This window comes from Ictalurus furcatus, chromosome 11 (assembly GCF_023375685.1).
Source record: "Ictalurus furcatus strain D&B chromosome 11, Billie_1.0, whole genome shotgun sequence".
In the NCBI taxonomy this organism is placed as follows: domain Eukaryota; kingdom Metazoa; phylum Chordata; class Actinopteri; order Siluriformes; family Ictaluridae; genus Ictalurus; species Ictalurus furcatus.
Window position 1 is genome coordinate 24,779,722 of NC_071265.1, and position 22,013 is coordinate 24,801,734.

General features: G+C 35.9%; 1 protein-coding gene across 2 annotated transcripts; it reads right to left on the bottom strand.

Annotated features, from left to right (window-relative positions):
- Positions 1-829: 829 nt before the first annotated feature.
- Positions 830-9,143, bottom strand: LOC128614897 (sodium- and chloride-dependent GABA transporter 2-like). 2 transcript variants are annotated; one of them, XM_053636594.1, is made up of 14 exons: positions 8,936-9,143; positions 7,988-8,122; positions 6,376-6,516; positions 6,168-6,249; positions 5,944-6,076; positions 5,690-5,824; positions 4,748-4,851; positions 4,255-4,379; positions 4,031-4,143; positions 3,779-3,907; positions 3,372-3,474; positions 3,125-3,225; positions 1,221-1,391; positions 830-1,045 (listed from the first exon to the last, which is right to left on the bottom strand). In XM_053636594.1, exons 1-14 carry the CDS (start codon positions 9,141-9,143, stop codon positions 929-931), a joined length of 1,797 nt encoding a protein of 598 aa, XP_053492569.1. In that variant the 3' UTR covers positions 830-928. The 2 variants fall into 2 exon arrangements, with proteins under 2 accessions (XP_053492569.1, XP_053492568.1); XM_053636593.1 differs by having other exon boundaries at positions 3,770-3,907.
- Positions 9,144-22,013: the final 12,870 nt, after the last annotated feature.

Genomic DNA, 22,013 nt, shown 5'->3' on the forward strand with positions numbered 1-22,013 from the left:
AATTTCAATCTTCCAGACTGTTTAAAGAGACAATCAACTCGGTGTAAATAATGTTTTGACCAACTGCAATTCTGATATAGTAAATTGAAGCTAAGATAAATCTGTTTATAATTGGTTGTTTTAAAATGGCCTGTATTGGGTTTTGATTCTATCAACTGTAATTCTGTTAACTGTCTAAGTTCTATAGACACTTTCTGCTCCACCTACACAGCTCTACAACACCTATATTCAGCCCATGTTACTAACCCTCTAGGTCAGAGCTCAATCTTAGCAAGGATGTAGCAATGCTGTCTAAACTATATGTCACGTGGATTTTGTTAATGAGAAATTATAGGAATGGCAATAATTGTGACACAGGTTTTTTTTAATGCTTAAGGTTTTTAAAAATAATGTTACCTCACTGAAAGGTTACATTTTTTTTAATACTTTAAGTGTAAGATGACACAAAAGATGCTAGACAAAGGTTTTTCTTTGTACTTATCGTTATCAAGGGTGCGGATGATTCTGGAGGGCCCTTTAAAGAGTCTGTGTTGTCAGAACACTGAGACATGTATTTAAACAAGCACTGGCTATTGCACTGTTATGAAACAAGCAACTGTAAAGAAATAAACTAAAATCTACTGTAATTCTATCAAATATACATAGATGATTTTTGGCCTTCATTACATACATCAGTCTGTTGCCATATCAAAGTAATGTAGATTCATTTAGCAAAAACATAATTAATTCCATGCAATATGTTATCTGGTCTTGATGTACACAGAGTAACCGGAAATACTCTAATATTGTAGAATAGAACTGTTGCATGAAACTGTTTAACAAATGACAGTGTGTAAAATTTATGTTCAGGAGCTGATGTACAATGAGACAAATAAACAAGTACCCCTATAGTAGACAAGTACCCCAAATCAAACACCATGCTTTTACTTCAAGGATGTTCTTGCCCTCGTGGTACAGCTGTAAAGCTAATAAAAGTTGAACCGTTTTTTCTTCTGCTTGAGTTATGAGGAAGGTTTATTTCTGGGGTGCAGAGAGCATGTAATCTCTAAGGATGGTCAAAGGTTAGAAGTTACAATAAGTAACTGGAAGTAATAACAATAAGAAATCAATTTCATTGAGTAAGTTTCCTGTGTTAAGCACATACGGTAAATAAGGAAGGGTATATAAGGAAGAGCAATAATCTGTCAGTGTTCTCACATTTAGCCTGCAATGGAACATACCTGTCTCAGTGAGCCAGTGGAAGTGAGGAGAGCATAGATCATCCAAAGAGGAACCAATAGAGTTGAAGAGAGTGTGAAGTACCAGCCAATAGCATAGCCCCACCAGGGGTATTCAGTTATATTGTTAAACTTCAGAGGAGTGAATTTGACCAGAGAGAACACAAATGTACCCTAAAGAAAAAGGATACTTGTAAAATTCAAAGCTAAAAACATTCAGTATATTTACAAAATAGTCACTAATAATCAATGCTGTTAGGTTTAGCACTTCACACTGGGCCAGAATGACCCTCCCAAGTACCTTCACTTTCGCTCTTGCATTAGCTTCGCTGGGTGTTTTATGTTTAGGCCCATTCTCAAAAGATGAAATCATGAAAATCTTAACATCCAAAAACTTCTCAACTTTGTGAAGCACAGCATAGATAAATAAAGGTCTCTTGCATTATGTGTAGTGTTTCTTTTTAAACAAACATGACAAATGTAACATTTTGCAGAGAAACCAGGATAGATTCCAGGACCACTGTTGATGTTAGGCTGGTAAACACAATAACTTTGTAAATGGTTCATCAGTTATGCTAATGTTATTGTGCATGGCTTTGTTTACAATTCTCCCATCTGAATATGAAAAAGTGAAATAAATAAATATTATATTAGACTTCTCAATTAACTAATCTGATATATTCTACAGGACATGTTTTTTATTTTCTACAGTTTTTTGTTCAACAATATATTTTTACATATATAATGACTGATCAAAACAAGTAAGAAGTTTTATCACATAAATTGTAACATTTTACTGATCCAATTATGAGCTTAGACTACACAGCTTTGCATGAATAATGTACTTTACTAGTGTCTATAGCTGGAAAACTTGTCAAGCATTCGTTTGCTCATTGTATTAGCATTATATCTGTCTATTTAACCTCTTAATTATATTTTGTTATGAATTGTGGATTCTTGGCACTCTAAATACATACATACATACATACATACATACATACAGTAAAACCTATTGTGCACTTAGTTCTTGTTCTGCAATCCATCTAGTTATTTGTTACAGGATATATGGACCTGTATGAGAAATCTATCTATATGTAACAATGAGAAACATCACTGTGCTACACTGCATACATTTGCATACAGGTTCTTAGCAGAAATTAAAGCAGTTCACCAAACCAGCAGAAAATCACAGCTAGTTGCCTAACCACACCACTCAATAATGTAAGTATTCAAACCCAAACTAAGGTTCACATTTGCACTAGGGTGTCACATCGACGCCGTAATCGGAGGTGGACTCAATTTCCCAGAGAACATCACGGCAGTCATCCAATTACTGGTCACGCACACCTAAGTTCAATCAGGCGCACTCACACACTCACACTTAAGCACTTCCACAGCACTCACTCACTGCGAATTCGAACTCTTTACTATGCTTTTGGCATCATGACATAACTTGTGGTTTCATGTGAGTAATATTTCAGATTTCTAATTATTTATTTGTGGTCAATGTGAGGACCAGTGGCTTGAACTATGTTTATTAACCACTGGGTATTAAGCCGTTGAAACTGTATCACACATTTATGGTCATATTTATCTAACTTTCCTAACCTATCAGAAAACACCGTCTCAGGCTACTTTCACCAAAAAGTCTGAAAGTTTGTATGACAGTTCAATGATCTTGAAAATGAACATGATCTTAAATGAATGATTAGTCATTTCCTCATTTCAAATGTCATAAATGTCACGTGCATGCAGTGTTGGGCAGCAAAGCTACAGTACATAAAGACATGATCATGAAATGTATGGGCCCTAACCCTAACCCTAACCCTTATCAGTAGCAAATGTGTTGAGTCAGTAATTTCATTTAAAGTAACCAAAAAAGTCATAACATATTTTAAGATACTTACAGTACAGACTAGAGGAGTGATGTATTTCCAAGAGTACTTTATTAAGAACAATGGTTGATAGCCAATCATGTCCTCAATATTGTCATACAGGCGATTAGCCCCTATGAAAAATTAATAATATATTGTCATAACCATCATTAACCTATGTGTTTTACTCAATATATACTCACCTTTCTGCAAAATAAATTTACATCCCACAAAACATGCACTGTTCTCAGACTGTAAAGGTAAACTGTGAAGGACTCACCATACACCCACCCTATACACACTGACTGCAGAATGGCAAATAACAGAAGTGTCATCCCACTGCAGCAATAGTAATCAAACAACTGGAAAATATACAAGCCACCCTAGAGGATGAAACGTAGAGTCAAAAGTGAGACCATGGGGAAGAACTGCCTGATAAAGTAATTTTGACTACATTATGTTTACAGGAACATTTAAAAGCTTACCACAGGAAATAGCAAGAAATGTTTTAACCTAGTATCTATGTCGTACAGTATATCTGCTGGCCCAAATTTAGCCTATTACCCAAAGACACTTAAAATTTAATATAGAAGCATTTAGAGGAATTGTTTTAAAAGTGAAATGATAATAAAGTGCAAAATGACATTTCATCTAGGTTGATGAAGAAAGCATAACAACCTCTGTTACCATAACCAGGCCAATGAGGAAATTCCCAAAACAGATGAAGAGCAGGGTAAGTTCGCGCCGATAACCAAGGAGTAAGTAGGAAGGGTACAGGTCAGTTATAGCTGTCATTAATGTTTCCAAACCCACAAACTAAACAGAGGGGTGCAAAACAAAAAAAGACATAAAAATTTACACTCACATCAAATTCTTTATACAATAAAGTGTGGATAGTCGTAAATAATACATTTAACTGAGTTTTTTTTTTCTGCTAACCTCTGTGTCCAAACCCAGCAGAACTATCATGATGAAAAAACAAATGGCCCATAGTTGTGGAACAGGCATCATCGCAACTGCCCTGGGGTATGCAATAAAGACCAACCCTGGACCTGGGAAAATAAACAAAATTGTTGTTAGGGGTGACATTTTGCTCAACACATCAAATTTCCTGGATAGGTGTAATGGTTGGAAATTAGCAGATGGGTTAGATCTTCAGTCACCTGACTCTGCCACTATTGAGATGTCTGTCTCCTGCTCGTAAGCCATGAAGCCCAGCACAGAAAATATGGCAAAGCCCGCCACAAAACTGGTCCCACTGTTCAACAGGCACAGATAAATACAGTCCCTGGAAAGCAAAGACACAACAAGCTATCACTGACTATCTAAGTTATTTGGTTATGTGTAAAGATAGCCAGGAATTAAACAATGAAATTAACAGAAAACAGCTCATCTACCCCTCTGGACAGTTTTTGGTTTGTGACCATTTGGAAATAATGATTTACATTCTTTTACATAGTGCACTAGCTACAGTATTTTCTGGAGACCACGTACGCTAGAAGGGCATAGGTCTTGATTTAGGGATCAAAGTATCTGTGTGTGTGTGTGTGTGTGTGTGTGTGTGTGTGTTGAACAGTTGATACAGTAACGCCAAAAATGTTACCACCCCTGGCCCTGTAGTACCCCATTCTCCTGAAATGGGCTTATTTCCCTCACTTGTAGCAGTTGTTGTTATACTTGTTGTAGCTTCCGAGAGCAGCAAGGCACCCCATGCAGAGAGCATAGGAGTAAAAAATTTGAGTTCCAGCATCCATCCACACCTACATGCCACGAAATAGAAAATACTCACAAGGCATTTGCAGTATGACAGAAACAGCAGATCCAGTTAATCTAAAACAAATGAGTGATGAACTCATTTAAATATTAACGAAATCAAAGAGAGATAACACAAAACAGCTGAGACATTAGGAAAGAACCAATAACATAACAGGGGCGGAGACAGGATGGAAACCAAAACAAAACACACGTGTAACTGTAAACAGATTCAATGTCAATGAAAACCTGGACATACATGCTGTCGCGCTTCAGGTAGTTCATGCGCGCTGAATGCTTCGGCATTCAGAGAGAGGGGAAATCCGTGACACTGCTAATCCTAGAGGTTCACATACTTTTGCTACTCACACTTTTGCCACTGACTACTTTTAGGACTTGTGTGAAAATCTGATGATGTTTTAGGTCATATTTATGCAGAAATATAGAAAATTCTAAAGGGTTCACAAACTTTCAAGTACAACTGTATTAGATGTCATCAGTCAAGAATCTGGGATGGATGGATGGATGTTGCAACAAGACAATGACTCCAAACACAGCCAAAATATCTCAACTGGTTTCTAAAAAAGAAGGTGAAGGTGCTTCCATCACCTCCTGACTTTATTTATTGAGGATTCTGAAACTGTGATTCCATCAGAGGGTCCCTCATTTCTCATTGAAGATGGTTTGCCAAGAGGAAAGGCCAACATTGAAACATAATTAAAAACTATAATTTCCATCACCGGCTTTGCAACAGAGTAACCAATGACAATAGTAAAACTGTGAATATGCTTCTTCTGATGTGGGGTCCTATATTTTTAACTAGATTTTTTTAAAATATATTTCTACCTGTGGGTCTGTGAGACGTGTAGGATCTGGGTAGAGGTAAAATCTGATGCCATCACTGGCACCAGGCAGTGAGAGTCCACGTACCAACAGCACCACCAACATCACATAAGGAAATGTAGCAGTGAAATAGACCACCTGAGAAAGAAAGAGTTCTCTCTCAGTCAAAACCAGAAAAAGAAGTAATAAAAGAGAACATACTTTGCTTACTGAGTCAATCATCAATACCGTCTGAATAAGTGTCATGAGGCTCTCACCTTGCCTGTAGACTTCACTCCCTTCCACACACAGAAGTAGCAGATGATCCAAGCCAAGAGGAGACACAGAGCCAGCTCCCACCTCACATTGCCCAGCTCATACACACTACCTGTGAGATTTAGCACTCTCCTCCTGTAAAACACAAGCCATATTTAGGCTATTATCTTCTGATACATGTAATAATACAATTGATTTATTGTAACTACAGAATAAAACAACTCACTCCCAGAACTCCTTAACAGGTGAAGTTGCATTCTCTCTTGAGTTGCTAAAATTGTCCTTTTTATCAAATTCAACACACATTTCTGTTCAGAACAGAAGACACAGCAGAACGGTCATGACTTTTTTTCCTAATAGAGCACATGCACATAGTCACTGTACTAGTTAATCCTGAATTATGTGTGATTTGTATTAATAATATAAAAGTGTACCAGTGTTCCAGGCATTGCTGCAGCTAGCCCACGGTAGCTCAGTACTAAAAGAGGAAAAGAGATAGAAGAATGCCCAGGCCATAATGATAATGTAGTAGATGCTGGAATACAACAGGACCACTATGGATCCATAGCCTAATCCTGTAGAATAAAAGTCAAAAGGATTACAAACTAATAAAAGACAAACATGCACTCATCAAACAAACGCATTCTCTCATGTGTATGCTGACAAGTGACTAGGAATTAAATATCCTTTCAACAGGACAACCTGCTTAATAGTTTTATTAATGATTAATAATTAATTTATAAATAGTTTTATTAATGATTACTCCTAATAATTTTCCTAGCAATACTGTTTGTCTATTTTACCTAGCAATGTGCAAAATGAATCAGTCCTATTTTTTTATGACTGCTTCCCAACTGGTATTGCACAATCAGTCCCCACTGCTATTTCTGGCTGAGCCCAGCCAGTTTTTGGGAGCGTGCCGATCACCAGGCATTCACATGTGAACACTACCCTGATGCCTGGCTGCAGAGGTCCCGATAACCCTGATTACATTTACATTTTTACATTTATTCATTTAGCAGACACTTTTATTCAAAGCAACTTACACATTAGGAAATACAAGCACAAACAAGAAAATACAAGCATTAGGAAAGGAAATGGTTTTGTTTCTGTACCTTGCAATGATGTTTGTTTAGGTTTTGGCTGAGGTTTTTTTGTGTATCAGTAAATCTACAGTAAATCCCTATCCATATCATATTCACAAGTAGTGGTTAAAGACTAAAAGAATTACGTTATGGGTATAATGAGGTTTCTCTCAGCAGTCAGGAAGAGCCTCTGAGTGGAACCATTGCTCCATCAAAACAAATTTGTTATAGGCAAATTAATAAAGTCACTTGCAATATGATGCAGTCTTTGCTGTCAACTGCAATATAAATTTAGAAGTTTTTTTAAAAGTTTTTTTTTTTGTTAGTTTTTTATTTATTGATTGATTGATTGATTGATTTATTTTTATTATTATTATTTTTTAATACAGCTAGTCAAAATAGAATAATACACATTAGATTAAGGCTTAATAACCAGTCTAATAGTAGCCTACTATAGTGAAAATATAGTAATATTGATTGTCATGATTTTTCTGGTGATGATATTAATTTACGAACTGTGCATATGTGTTTAATTTAGCAACTGAGAATATTAATTGCCTGCCAGCCTTTTAAATAGCTATTTGATAGTAGCATACTGCAGAACTTTCTAAACTGGCCTCAGAGTAGAATCTACTTTCACTCTCATTCATTTGGATCCCCAGCAGAGGCAAGGTTCCAGCAGTATATGGTTTGCCACAGTGAAGAAATCTTGGACTTTGCCCAAAGGTGTTTTTTTTTTTGTATTTTTTTTTTTTGTATAAGAAGCTTTTTGCCCACTGCATCATACCTTTTATAATCAAGGAACACATTAGGAAGGTGACATATCATCATCTGTATTATTAGATGTCTATCTTTTCAGGACTATGGTGCCTGGCGTCCTGCAACTCTACTATTGAGTTATCCTACAGTGAGTTTCAGCTATATATATATTTTTAAATATATTTAACAGGGAAAGGCTCACCTTGAAACAAAGGGCAGATTTTTCTCCAGCAGGTGATGCTACCCTGACTGGTGTATTGACCCAGTGATGTCTCCAAGAGGAACAGTGGAATGCCACAGGCAAACAGGAAGACCAAATATGGTATTAAAAACACTCCTGAGGAATATAGAGACAATTTCTTACCCTTTGGGCCCAAATGATTTATATTTACAGCAGCATAATATGCTATATATTGTAATACACTATACTATATAGTGAGGGGAAATTAACTTGCTTGTGTTTACTTGTATTCTGATACTACGATTTACCAGCATTAGTACTTTGTTGCAATTACTGTACTTTGTGACAAAAATAACTTTGAGACAATTACAGCTTTGAGAAAACCCACCCCTGAAGCATTCATTGACTCCCAGTGAAATTGTGTGACTAGTATGCCTAGCTTTCTGAAATGGGAGCAGCTATTCTATCTGATGAAATTTTATTTTAATTCCTCTTTTGTTATTTATGTGGAAGCAGGTAATATTCAAAACAGGCAAAACGCAAAATCTATCTATCTATCTATCTATCTATCTATCTATCTATCTATCTAGCTGTCTATCTATCTGTCTATCTATCTATCTATCTGTCGGTCTATCTATCTATCTATCTATCTATCTATCTGTCTGTCTGTCTGTCTGTCTGTCTATCTATCTATCTATCTATCTATCTTTCTTTCTTTATGGTCCTTGTCATCTCATGACCATTTTTCCACACTCAAAATCCTGACAAACATCTCTCACAAGTATAATTAATATAATAAAACTAATCTGATCATTGAATTCCATTGTTAATTTACCTGTGTTATACACTGAGGCATTACTGTATACAATTACATAATTATAAACACAAAAATGACTTACTGATTTCTTAATTATTTGAAACAGATAAGGATTTTTAATAAGAAATACCGTGTTCATTCTGTAGACTTACCACCACCATTTTTGTAGCACAAGTAAGGAAACCTCCACACATTTCCTAGGCCAATGATTTGTCCAGCAACAGCCAGGAGAAATTCAGTTTTATTTGACCACTCTCCTCTCACTTTAGTTTTGACCTTTGAATTAACTGTTCTTGAGTTTGAGTTTGACTCTGCATCAGAGAAGTTAAAGTCCACCTCTGGATTATTACGCATCTCCATATCACTGGAAGGCGCTGAAAGCATCTTTTTAAACATCTGCATAACACAGGGACACAAATGAATAACTGAAGTGAGATCACAGAGTTTGTCAGCTATTAAAATCAAATGATTTGAAATAAAATACAAATAAGAACAAAATGTTTAATAAAAAAGACAGCCTGAATAAAAAAGCATTCATTCATATTTTTTTAAATCTCTTCATAATAATCTCTCTATATATTTATTTATCTTTTATCAAAAGAGAATTTCACAGCTCTGGGACCCATGGTTCAATTCTGAGTTTGAGTTTTAGGGGATAAGTAGCATAAAGATGTACATTTTAGCTTATGCAGCTCTAGTCCTTGAACATCTTTGGCCTTCATGCATGCATTTCATTGTGAAAAAACATTTCATTGTGTTCAATCCACCTAATATATTTAAAACGGAAGTTTACTTAATTCATTTGTGTTAAAACTACATGAATCATTTTTCTTGACATAACTAACTGGGCTGTGGATCCGTAGTTCCCAGCATGCTTTGCACAGGACTGCATTAGAAGAGTAAATTTAGGGATTAAGTGTTATTTTATGTGTTTTTCAGTAAAGGGAAAGACATGTTAGTGTTTAATGTTAAGTTATGTTGGACATTTGAAGGAGTTTCTGTAATGTTTTTGAATTTTCTTCTTACCACTGTGCTGAAGAGTGGCTCTTGTGCTTTGGCTGTGGGCACTCAGTGATCTATACTAACATCAGTATTGACACTTTGTCATGATCTCGCCGGCAGATGGCGCTGTGGCGGCGACGTGCACCGTCTGCTGGAGAGCGTATGCACGTGCTTGAAGTGTGCATGGATGATAGGATTTTGTTTACAATGGACATATGCACTTGTTTTGGTTTTTGTCCTGTCCCCTCCCTGTTCAGTTATTGGCGGAGGTGCTAGGGTGTGTTTCCAAGTGTCACCAGCTGTCAAGTTTCCATGGCTTGTCTAGTTTCTTGTTCCTTGTTTCATGTCATTGTAAAACGTGAGTTTCGTGTCATTGTAAAACGGGAGTTTCGTGTCATTGTAAAACGGGAGTTTCGTGTCATTGTAAAACGGTTCTGAATGCACCGATGTCAAAAATAAACTCTGATGGAAAATAAACTCTGAGGGAAGCTGCTAGCCAATGATGGTTACACCTCCAGCTTTTAATAGTAAAAGGTTGAATTTAGGAATTGTATCATACTTAACTGTATTTTATTAGTTTCATCATAATGCTTGCGGTAACATCCATTTTAATAAAAAAATGTTTATGACCTTTTTTTTTAAATTATATAATATTTAAATACATTTAGAAGTTTTTCATGCTTAAAGTGTATTTAACAATGCGTAGCCCACATGCAGGATAAAACTGGCCCAGCATTCTGATAAACATGAAAATAAAAGTGGGTTTAATAGTTAATCCAATATGTTGGGTTAAATGAACATTGACTACCCAGTATTTTGGATTAATGAACACCACATTTTGCTGCGTCAGATTAACTCACCATGCATTCTGTTTGATAGTTTGAAGGCACCAGACAAAATTTGCTATGGGAATAAAACTAAGCCATGTATAATTCATGAGTTCCACCAGCTATTCTTATAATACAAATTATCTGGAACTGGCTAGACTTTATTTGCTCCAAAATTGCTATGTCTTCTTTTATCCAGATTTCTGACCTTGGTCCAAAGCTAAATCAGAACCTCTTGTCAGAAATGCAGCCTGAAAGCACTTCATTCTGATAATTAGTATTCAATTATAAATAAATAAAATCGGTATCTTTACAATCCAGACACTAAATAAAAAGCCCAGTCGCTGAATTTTTTTCAGTTGCACTGTACAGTTTTTGCTAGAGCATAACTTACTTATTCTAAAAAATATATATATATAAAATGAATGAATGAAAAACTGTCTGACTGAATCTGATTAAATCATACTATATAAAATATAGGCAAGACATCATAAATAATTTTTTCCAATAAACTAACACTTTTGCAATCTTACCTTAGAATCTGATGGATCAGCTCCCTACTCTGTGGTTAAAATTTGCTTAAGAAATTAAGCATTGACACAGTACCATGTTTCAAACATAAAGAGGCTACTGTATAATACACAGGACCTGAGATCTTGCTTGTCCTCTACGCTTGCATTCTGTTAACACAATTTAGATATATTCTGATTTCTAATCTAAAAGCAGTGCGCATAAACAGGCATGTGTGCAGACACATGATTACACATAAAATGTTAAACATGAAAGGTAACATTCTGAATGGTTCAAAATAATTATGTTAGTCAGGACTGTAATGTAGAAAAAGTATTTACAAAAATGATTGAAGAAGAAGATGAAGACATATTTCCTACATATTACCTGTGTGGTGTCTTTAATGATTGTTTTACTATAATAGTTGATTTTCTGTTATATTAGTGGTACGATTAAAGAAAGAAGGTAATAAAAATGAGTTTAGGCTACCTGATGAAGGCAGATAGAAGTTAAAGAAGCCAATGTTGGAGATGTTTCACTGGAACTAAATCCCAAAACTAGGGTGAATTATTACAAGGCATTGCTGAGCTTCCTTGTGAAACTCGCAGTAGTTCAGCCCATCTGACACCAACATCCATGCTACGGTCAAAGTCACTGAGATCACTGTAATATTTCATCCTGTTACTCAGAAAGGAGGACATCAGTCACAGGCTTGAACCAATTCAAAAGGCTTTTCATTTTCTCCATTTTTTCTTTCCACTTTCAGCACCTCTCTCATATCATGCTATATTAACAATTATATGTTTTTTGAATCCGGATAATAGCAAACTTAGATTATGTGAATCGTCTGCCATATAAGTTACTGTGAATGAGTTACTATAGAATCGGTAACATATTAGAGCAAGCACGTTAATATAAACCTGTGAACTGAATTACAGTCAACACTATTTTCAAAAGTGTAATAATAGTGTTATAAAAAAAATTGATCAAAACTCCTGACCAATCAGATTTGAGAATTCAACAGCACTTTAGTTTATTAAAGCCATTGTAGAGACTCTTCTGGCTGGTGTATGAATCCTGGAAAGAGTTCATGGTCAGTAGTGTGTACACTCTATATGTGGACAGCCACAAATTTTCCACTTTGGAACTATCATGTCCACTTTGGAACTATCATGTCCAGAGGATGATGAAGTGTCAGAACAGTTCACATGGCTGATAATGACTCTCTTACCAAGCAGCAATGTCTTAACAGTTATTCTGCTTGGCAAGTGCATCCATGGAAATAGACTGTTAGTTAGCTTTTATTTAATAAGTGTCTGTCATGTCATTTTTTAATGTAGCTTATATCAAAATTCTTCTGTTAAAAAATGATTATGCCCCAATATTAATAATTAAGGGGGGCAATAGGAAATGTTGTTATAGGAAAATAATCATAGGCACGGTGGTGTGATGCAGGCCAACATGGAGCAGAAGGCCATTACCACCTTGAAGATTCTTTTCCAATAACAGCATATACCGAAGTTTTTGTTCCTTTATTACTGCAACAAATTGATGGTAAAGAATGTCCCATCATACTTTGTATTCATTTATAGTTACAGTTAATGATAAGGAGCATCTGCACAACAAGTTAGTTCCTGTTATCACTTACTTTATAACAGCTATAAACATTCATTTCTTTACCAGCCTCTTTTTTCTCTCCCCTGAAGTTAATTTAAAAAAAAAAAAACAACATTTTAATTCTGTCCATAAGACTTTACACCAGGGGCATCACTAGAGATTTATGAATGGGGCGGGGGGCCTCTTTTAGGGGGTCTGGGCATACACCCCCAAACATTTGAAAGCCACCAAAACATCTTTCTAGTCATGTATATTTCAGAGTAACAGTTGGAGTAAAATCTATAGAAATAAGGTTATTTTTGGTCAAGGTATACCTGTCTCATAATTTGTGTTAGAGACCGATCTAATATGACTTACTTAAATTATATAAAAATAAAGAAATTAAAGTCCACTTTATCCCCATCCATCCAACACCAACAATAGGCAAAAATGGCTGTACTGAGTGAGTGAGTGAGACAGATTTGTTATTTTTATATTGTGTATATATATTGCATATTTCTTCTTGTCATTATTTGTTTTGTGTTAAACCTTTGCCAATATTCTTTTTTTTTTATGTGCCAATAAAGGCATGATTTAATAGAAATTGAAAAATGGAAATAGAGAGAGGGAAATGAGAAGACATTCTGCACTCTTGCAGTCTGTATGTGAGTCTGCAGCAAGTGTGTGAGCGAGCAGTCGAACTGTAACTGTGATAATGGTCAGCATAATTAATAAAACCAACGTAAAATGTTTAAACAGTAAACTGTGTCATTTGGATCATTCGCTGACCAACAGAACGGCTCAATTAAAGTGTGTACATGCTGGAAGAATTGTGTACATTCGTCAATCAACAAATGCGATTTTCGAAGTTCGATTTCAGTACCGTTCCAGTCGAACTAAAGCGTTTACATGACATTTAAAAAAGTCGAATTATTGCTTTAGCTTTATTGAAATCGAACATTTAACATGCATGTAAACGTGCTTATTGTCTGGAGGTCCGCCGACGAGTGGTACCCACGATTAGACGATAAGGATGTGTGCCTGTAAACCGAAAAAATGCACGGAAAAATAGGTGTGTAGCGCGTACAGCAGCTAGGTTTAAAACAGGTTTAAAATGAAACATTGATGATAAAAATAAATCAAAAAGAAAAAATATTGGCCGATATATTGATTAGCTTGGGGGTGGGGGGGTGATATAATGAACATTTTTCCCCCTAAAATAGGCCTAGCGACATCACTGCTTTACACTGTCAGAATATATATATATATATATATATATATATATATATATATATATATATATATATATATAGATATAGATATAGATATATATATATAGATATATAGATATAGATAGATATTTCAAAGAGGATCAATGTACACACACACACACACACACACACACACACATATATATATATATATATATATATATATATATATATATATATATATATATATATATATATATATATATATATACGTTGATCCTCTTTGAAATATCTTTGAAACAGTGCTTCTTAGTAAAGGTGATACTCTCAAATGTATAGCAAATGTTATTAAATACTAAATCCACCAAGGAATGGCTCAAAAAGAAGAAATGAAGGGTTATGGAATGGCCTGGTCAAAGCGGACTTAAATCCTATTAAAATGTTGTGGGGGGATTCAAAACGGGCAGTACATGCAAGAAAACCCTCAAATATTTTCCAACTGAAAGAATATTGCATGAAAGAGTAGTCAAAAATTTCAGCAAGGCAGGTGGACAATTATGCAAAATGCCAACAAGAAGTTATTTCTACTAAAGGGGGCAATACTAGCTGAGAATACTGAGGCCAAGAGTGTACTTACTTTTTCCACAGAAGAATATCACTCCTATTTATATTTCCTTGGGGCTTTGTTCAACTTTATTAATAGGCACTGTTTCAAAGATGATCAAATGTTTGCTTGTCCAAATATGTCAAAAAAAGACAACAATTTCCATGCGGTGTACTTATTTTTTCACATGACTGTATGTATGCATGTATATTCTGATTTCTAATCTAAACCTGTTTCAGTGTTCATAAACAGGCAACTACGCGTGTGCACACAAAAAAATCTCAAACTTTCCCAATGGTTGCAAAATTCTGTTAGTCAGGATTGTCATTTACATATATAGTGCTACAAAAGTGCTACATAATAATAATAAGAAGAAGAAGAAGAAGAAGAAGAAGAAGATGATGAAGCATGAATCAAATTATCTTTAACGTTTGCATTGCTAAAATAATTATTGAGCATACCTTCTATGTCATTTCAAATGCATGATAATAGAAAGAAAGAATAGTATTCTAAGTGTAGTATAAGATTAGTTTCGGCTACCTGATGGAGGCAGTCAGAAGTTTAAGAAGCCACTGTTGGATAATTTTCCCTGAGACTAAATGTTAAAATCACGTAAGCACAGCTTACAGCTTACTTTCCTTGGTATAAAGTAGTAGCCGCCTACCACTCTTTATATATCGGGCCCCCAGCTTCTGGAGTCGGTGGGAAAAACTGGTTGAACAGCCTTTCCTCTGTGAGGCATTTGCATAAGCTTATTTGGTTGCCACTTTTATCCACAGCAATTTACAATTTTAAAGATGACCAGTTTTAAAAAAAACCTGTCAGAACATTCTTTCTTTTTTGTTTCCCATATACTGAATTCATGATATTGTAGTTATATGTTTGACAAAATAAAGTGTGTGTTGTACGCACTCTAGCTCAATGTCAGTATCTTTCTGAATGTCAGTATCTTTCCGATATCCTACTTTCTATATGCACTACAGTTTTAAAAAATCTCCATTTTGCACAACTGCAACTCTTACAGGGCTATTATTGATGTGATTTTTTTCAGTTAAAGTTTTGTGGGAGACATAAAGTAAAGTAAATGAAATGAAAGGAAATGAAATGAAAATTATAAAACACATATAAAATAACAAAAGTTGACCAAAGTTCTGTACATAGTTAAGAGAATATAAAACATATTAAGACTGTTCCACAACCACAACTTCTTTTTCTGTGGACTAACACACTGTGCCGGTAATCCTAAATTATTTAACAAAATATTTGTTGATTTGAATAGGCCAATTAGTTCTGATTTGTTTTCATTTAGCTGAAGAAAATTGTTAGTTATCCAGGTCTTAATATCCTCAATGCATGGACTGAGATACTGTAGTGAGCACAGAGAATGTTAGCTGCAAAACCAATAAAAAGAGAGATGTTAAATTATTATTATTATTATTATTATTAGTAGTAGTAGTAGTAGTAGTAGTAGTAGTAGTAGTAATAGTAGTAGTAAAAGGTTATTATTAGATTACATTACAATAGATCATAATGAACAGCTATTATAACAAATAATAATTCCCAGTGGAAGCATGTACTGTGGAAAATAAAAGGACAGGCCCCAATATAGATCCGTGGGAGGCAGCAGTAGTGTTGCTGCCTCACATGGGAAAAAGGGAGGTTGCCCACTATGCATCAGTTAAAAGCAAAGAGATTGCAAATTAATGGTTGTTGAGCACTAACTTCACAGTCAGCGAGAAAAATGGAAATCTACTGTATTTATACAGTATATACACGGCAAGGCCAATTCATTTGTTTGTACTTTGTATACATACAAATACATTTGGGATTGAGATCTAAAGATGGATATGAGGCAAGAGTTTAGGATTTCAGCTTTTGTTTTTAAATGCTTGTTCAATTGGGTTAAGATCTGTTGATTGATTTGGCCATTCTAAAGAAGAAGGCCGCAGGCCATGTTTAGCAGAGGGCCTTGAGTTTGACATGAGCTTTAGAGCATATAACCATTTGATACACCTATCAGATACACCGATTCCCACCGCTGCCCTGTGTGTGCGGAGTTTGCATGTTCTCCCCATGCTGCGGGGGCTTCTTCCGGGTGCTCCAGTTTCCTCCCCCAGTCCAAAGACTCAAAAGACTCCAAAGACTGTGCCCAATACTCCCTGGGATAGGTTCCTGGTTCTCCGCGACCCTGAAGCGTAAGCGGTATAGAAGATGGATGGATGGATATCTTTTCAGAAATTAGGCTATACAGTATGTGGACGTTGGTAAAATATACATGTATTGAAGGTAGCATTGCTTAAAGAACAACAGAGGCCAGGACAAAGCCTGGCCACTGAGCAATGTGGTAAGATTTATGAATAGGCCAAACTAAACACCTGTTCTGAAATTGTCCAGCAGATGTCATTGAATTTCAACTGACCATAAATTCTTAGAGAACCAGAGGGTCAATAAATAAGAGGAACTAAACACAATATTTAATATTATTTTCACCGACTGACCGATTTCTAGCAAGATTGATGTCATTATTAAAGGGGGCCTTCAAAGGTGGGGACAAAGAGGAGATGAGACATTTACACAGCTGGTAAAGACTGCTCAGGAAAAGGATGGGAAAGGTGGGCCATTTCAACAAAATAACACAAGGGCAGTATGGAGAGTTCTGAGGTCCATCACAGGCCATGGACAGACCACAAACAATGTCGTTTTGAAAGATATAGATGAGGCAAATGAGCTAAACCAGTTTTTTACCGGTTTTGATGTGGAATCTCCAGCCTCTTCTCACAACTGTACTGGGCAGTAAACTCTCAAGCTACTACAAGAAAGGTAAACTCTACCTTCTGAGGAGAATATGATCCCTCAATGTCTGCAGTGCTATGCTGTGAATGTTCTACCAATCTGTGGTGGCCAGTGTGGTGTTCTATGCAGTGGTGAGCTGGAGCAGTAAGATCAGGTCAGCTGATGGTAACAGGGAGAAAAAGCTCACCAGAAAGACTGGATCCATATTAGGACTTCTTCGAGAAAGTTACTAAGCATTTACAGACACCATAACAACACAACTCATCTACTGGACCACAGTACTCACTCACAACAGAACCTTTAGCAAGAGACTCAGACCACCAAAGAGCAACACTAAATGCCACAGAAGATCTTTTCGCCCTCTGACAGTCGAACTTTACAACTCCTCCCCTATCTGTAGGAGGAGTTCTCTAAAACGTTAATGCTGCTCACTGATAAGGCAGAGGGTGTTTTTTAAATAATATTTCCATTTACATTTTTATTTACACATATATTTACACATTTACCTCTATTTTATTTTATTTACACTTTATTTACACTGATAAGTTTAATTGTTTTGTATTGTCTTTAGCAACAGGCACAATAATTTCCTTTGAGATAAAGTTTATCCTATCCTATCATACTTTATCTTATTTGATCATATCATATTTTGTCTCATCTTATTATATGTTATCTTATACCTTTGAAACACATTCTGGATTGACAAATAAATTCATAACTTGGGCATGAGAGGCTTAAGATCATTACCCAGAAAAACTGAAAAATTCTGCCTTGGTTAAATTACTGGTTAAATGTTCTATTTTACTATTTTTAAACTACATTATCCCACACAACTGAACGTTGTTATGTTCTGTTCTTATAGTTTTTACTAGCTACAAATAGGTTTTCTGTTGGCAGCATATGTTTAGACTATGAATATATAACTTAAGAATTGTAATTTTAATATTTTTTATTTAACATCTTAAATTCTTGATTTTTTTATGCCCAAGTATAAATATGGTACTGAGCCATGTATGTATTCCTTTCGATCCCATAGCTTCAGTACAGCATCTAGTGTCATACCTTGGTAATAATATAAATACAGTGGATATATAAAAAAAAAAAAAAAACATTTACACCTCTGATAAAATTGCAGGTTTTTATGATGTGTCAAACTTTTTTCCACCATTAATGTGATATACTGTAGCAACCAACAAAATTCAAGCGAAAAACAGGGGTATGTACTGTAACTGTGCTCAGAATTAACCAATCACATTCAAACTCGTGTTCAAAAGTAATAATCATACACCTGTCATCAATGAAGTGATTCGGAATAACCCCAAATAAAGATCAGCTGTTTCTGTAGGATTTTGTTGACATTTTCTTGGTTTCATCTGACTGCTGAAGCCATGGTCCACACAGAGCTTACAAGACATGTATGGTATCTCATTGTCAAAAGGTACAAAAGAATTTCCAAAACAGCTCATCCCCCAAAGAACACAGTGAAGCATAGTGGTGGCAGCATCATGCTATGGGGCTGCTTCTCTTCAGTTTGGACTGGGGCTTTATTCAAGATAGGGGGAACTACGAATAGCTGCTGAAGCCAAAAGATATTGACCAGGAGAGGGGTACAAAAGAATTTACAAAACATTAGATGTCCTAAGGCAGTCTGTGACAAAAAAAGACCATAAGGAGATGATCACATGAGGCAGAGTAGGCTCTGCATGCCTGCTTTGAGACCACAGACTGGGAAGTGTTATGCGAACCAGCTGGGGAAAACATTAACAACATGACGGACTGCATAACAGACTACGTAGACATTATAGTTCTAGTCAGGAGGGGGTGATGTTTTCCTAATAACAGACTCTGGATCACCAAGGAGCTGAAGGAACTACTGAACAAAAAGAACCAGGCTTTCGGGCAGAAGGACAAGGAACAGACGAGAAGGGTGCTCGGTCTTGCGCTGCTCTCTGAACGGTTTTGAGGTGGTGGTGGCCATTATTAACTCACAGCCATTATGGACAATAAACAGCATCCCTGTGAACTACTGGTTAAACAGCAGAGCTCATTTAGTAGGAGACTCATTCAGCTCTGCTGTAGAAAGTAACAGTACAGGACCAACAGCGATCACTTCATGCAAAAGTACATTACTGTGCTGGGACACTATAAGCTCATTGGACGATAGTTGAACTTAACTACTATCAACTATTCATATCCGATATGCACTGCCACTTTACATCTATTCATTTTTCTTTTTTCTTTCTTTATCTCATATTCACTCTATACAATATTGTATAGGCCTATCCATATTCTTTCCTCACTGTGTACAATGATTGTACTGTTGACATTGTTGATAATACAAGTTTATTCTTTAGGATAAACCCCTTGAGATGAACCATTTTATTTTCAATGGGGTCCTAACATACAATACAAACCAAAAAAATTAAAAAAAAAAAATTTTTTAAAAATGAAAAACAAAAACAGTAACATAATGATGTCACCCAGATGAGGACGGGTTCCCTTTTGAGTCTGGTTCCTCTCAAGGTTTCTTCCTCATATCATGTCAGGGAGTTTTTCCTTGTCACCGTCGCCTCTTGATTACTCATTAGGAATAAATTCATACATTTAAAATGTATATCCTGTATGTATATCCTGAATGTATTTATTTCTATAAAGCTGCTTTTTGTCTATTGTTAAAAGCGCTATACAAATAAAACTGAATTGAAAAACAGCATCTGTTTTGATGCTTATAATAATGTACGTACTGCTGACAAATTTTGTATTTGTATATGTACTCCTGACAATTGTAATAAATTTTGAAATATTCTCAATAAAGTATATTTAAGAAGGAAGCAGGGATGCTGAGGGTGCTGTAGCACCCCCAACTTTAGGCATTCCTTAATCATTGTACCAAAATGGAACAAAATCGGCAAATACAAATCAAATAGTGAGACACTGGCAGTCAGTCTGCTTTCTATATTTTATTAGCAATAAAAGGATACAGATGGACTCCAACACAGACAATTACAAAGATAATTATAAGATTTGGGTTAATAATTTGGCGTATGTAACAAATGCGTTTCAGTTGGTCGTAGTAGTGATGCGGTAGATCTACACTTTGCTGGAGAAGCGTCAATAAACTCAAAATCTTGAACAGCACAAACACAGTCCTGTAGTTTTGAATGTCTCGCACATTGTTTTGAAGTACTTGCGGGCATGCCTATAGACCGAACACATAATACGCATGCGTAAATTTTGTACATTTAGACGGAGGCGATAACGGCATCGTTTTCAAAACGTTGCACATTTTCAGGCCCCAAAACAAAATTGTAAATGAACAGCCAAAACGCATGAAATATTTTCCGTTTTTAGTTGAAAATGTTGTCGTGTAAATGGAACTAAGCCACCGTGCGCCTGCACACTATTGTCATTAGTTTATTTATTTGACGACTCAAAATAGGACTGTAAAAGCATGACAAAATATCCAACATCACCTGCAGAGATTATGAGTTCATGACCCCTATTTATTATTCACTTTTAGTGGCCTCTATTTAGTATTTAATTGTCTGGGCAATTAAAATATAGGCCTATATATTTTTTTAATTAATAAATACTTTCATGAGCTGTCCAATTACATGCTGCAACCCTCAACAGATGATGCGTTTTTCCCCTGTCTAAACTTCATGTTCTCTACTGCTGTACATTTACTTATCTTTTAAAACTACCAAATAATGAGGGAAGCCAAACTGTTCAATGAAGACTAATTTGCTTTGATTTATAACTACAAGAAATGAAATTCATGCAGCAAAGTATTAGTAATATACTAGACTCTTATTAAATGTTCAGTTGAATGCCATTTATATACAGTATCTTATCACCAGAGTGCATTTGCATGGAGGGACAAAATGTGCAAGCTGTACTGGACTGGCCTTGACCCAGCAAGATTCACAGCTTCTTTCATTGATTAATCAGAGGTTTCTGCATGCTAGTATCCCACCTCCGTGTGCTTATCAAAAGCAATCTACATAGACTCTCTGGGTCAAAACTGCCAGTGAGGTGTTCACCAACCTCAAATATGCATTTACCCATGACCCTCTCCTATGGCAGCCACACCCTGACCTACTTTTTGTTTGCCTTCTACTCCAAGAAGCTTACATCAGCTGAGAGAAATTGTGATGTTAGCAACTGGGATCTCCTTGCTGTGGAAATGGTCCTGGAAGAGATGAGGCATTGGCTGAACAAAGCCCTCCATCCAGGGCCAGACTTGGACAAGAATTAAGTGAGCAGTAGTTCTGTGAGTGGAAACACCTTGTTAATGAGAGGTCAAAGGATAATGGACAGACTGTTTAAAGCTGACAGCAAGGCTGCAGTAACTCATATAACCACTATTTACAATAGTTGTTAACAGAAAAGCATCTCTGAACACACAATTTTACCCAGTTTTAGAATGAGGTTCCTAATAATTTGGTGGGTGAGTGTAATTCAGAAGAAAAGCATGAGCTGCATTATTTTAACAGCAATGAAACAAATGTTGTAAAAGTGATACCACTGTTCTTTTTTTGCATGCAGTTATAATAGTAACTAATATTCTGCACCTTTCATTTAATCTCAGCTTCCCTCTTCAATCCAATCTACAACAGCAGTACTGCAGTTTCCAGAAGCCACAAAAACACCAAATCATGGTATTTCTTTAGTGCAAGATCACTCA

Bases quoted from the DNA above. Each gene is read 5' to 3' on its own strand.
- LOC128614897 (XM_053636593.1), bottom strand. From the start codon at position 9,143: ATGGAGATGCGTAATAATCCAGAGGTGGACTTTAACTTCTCTGATGCA. The intron at 5,825-5,943 runs GTGAGAGCCTCA...TTTCTTTCTCAG, and splicing joins GAGTGAAGTCTACAGGCAAG to GTGGTCTATTTCACTGCTAC. The intron at 1,046-1,220 runs GTATGTTCCATT...GACCATCCTTAG, and splicing joins CCACTGGCTCACTGAGACAG to AGATTACATGCTCTCTGCAC.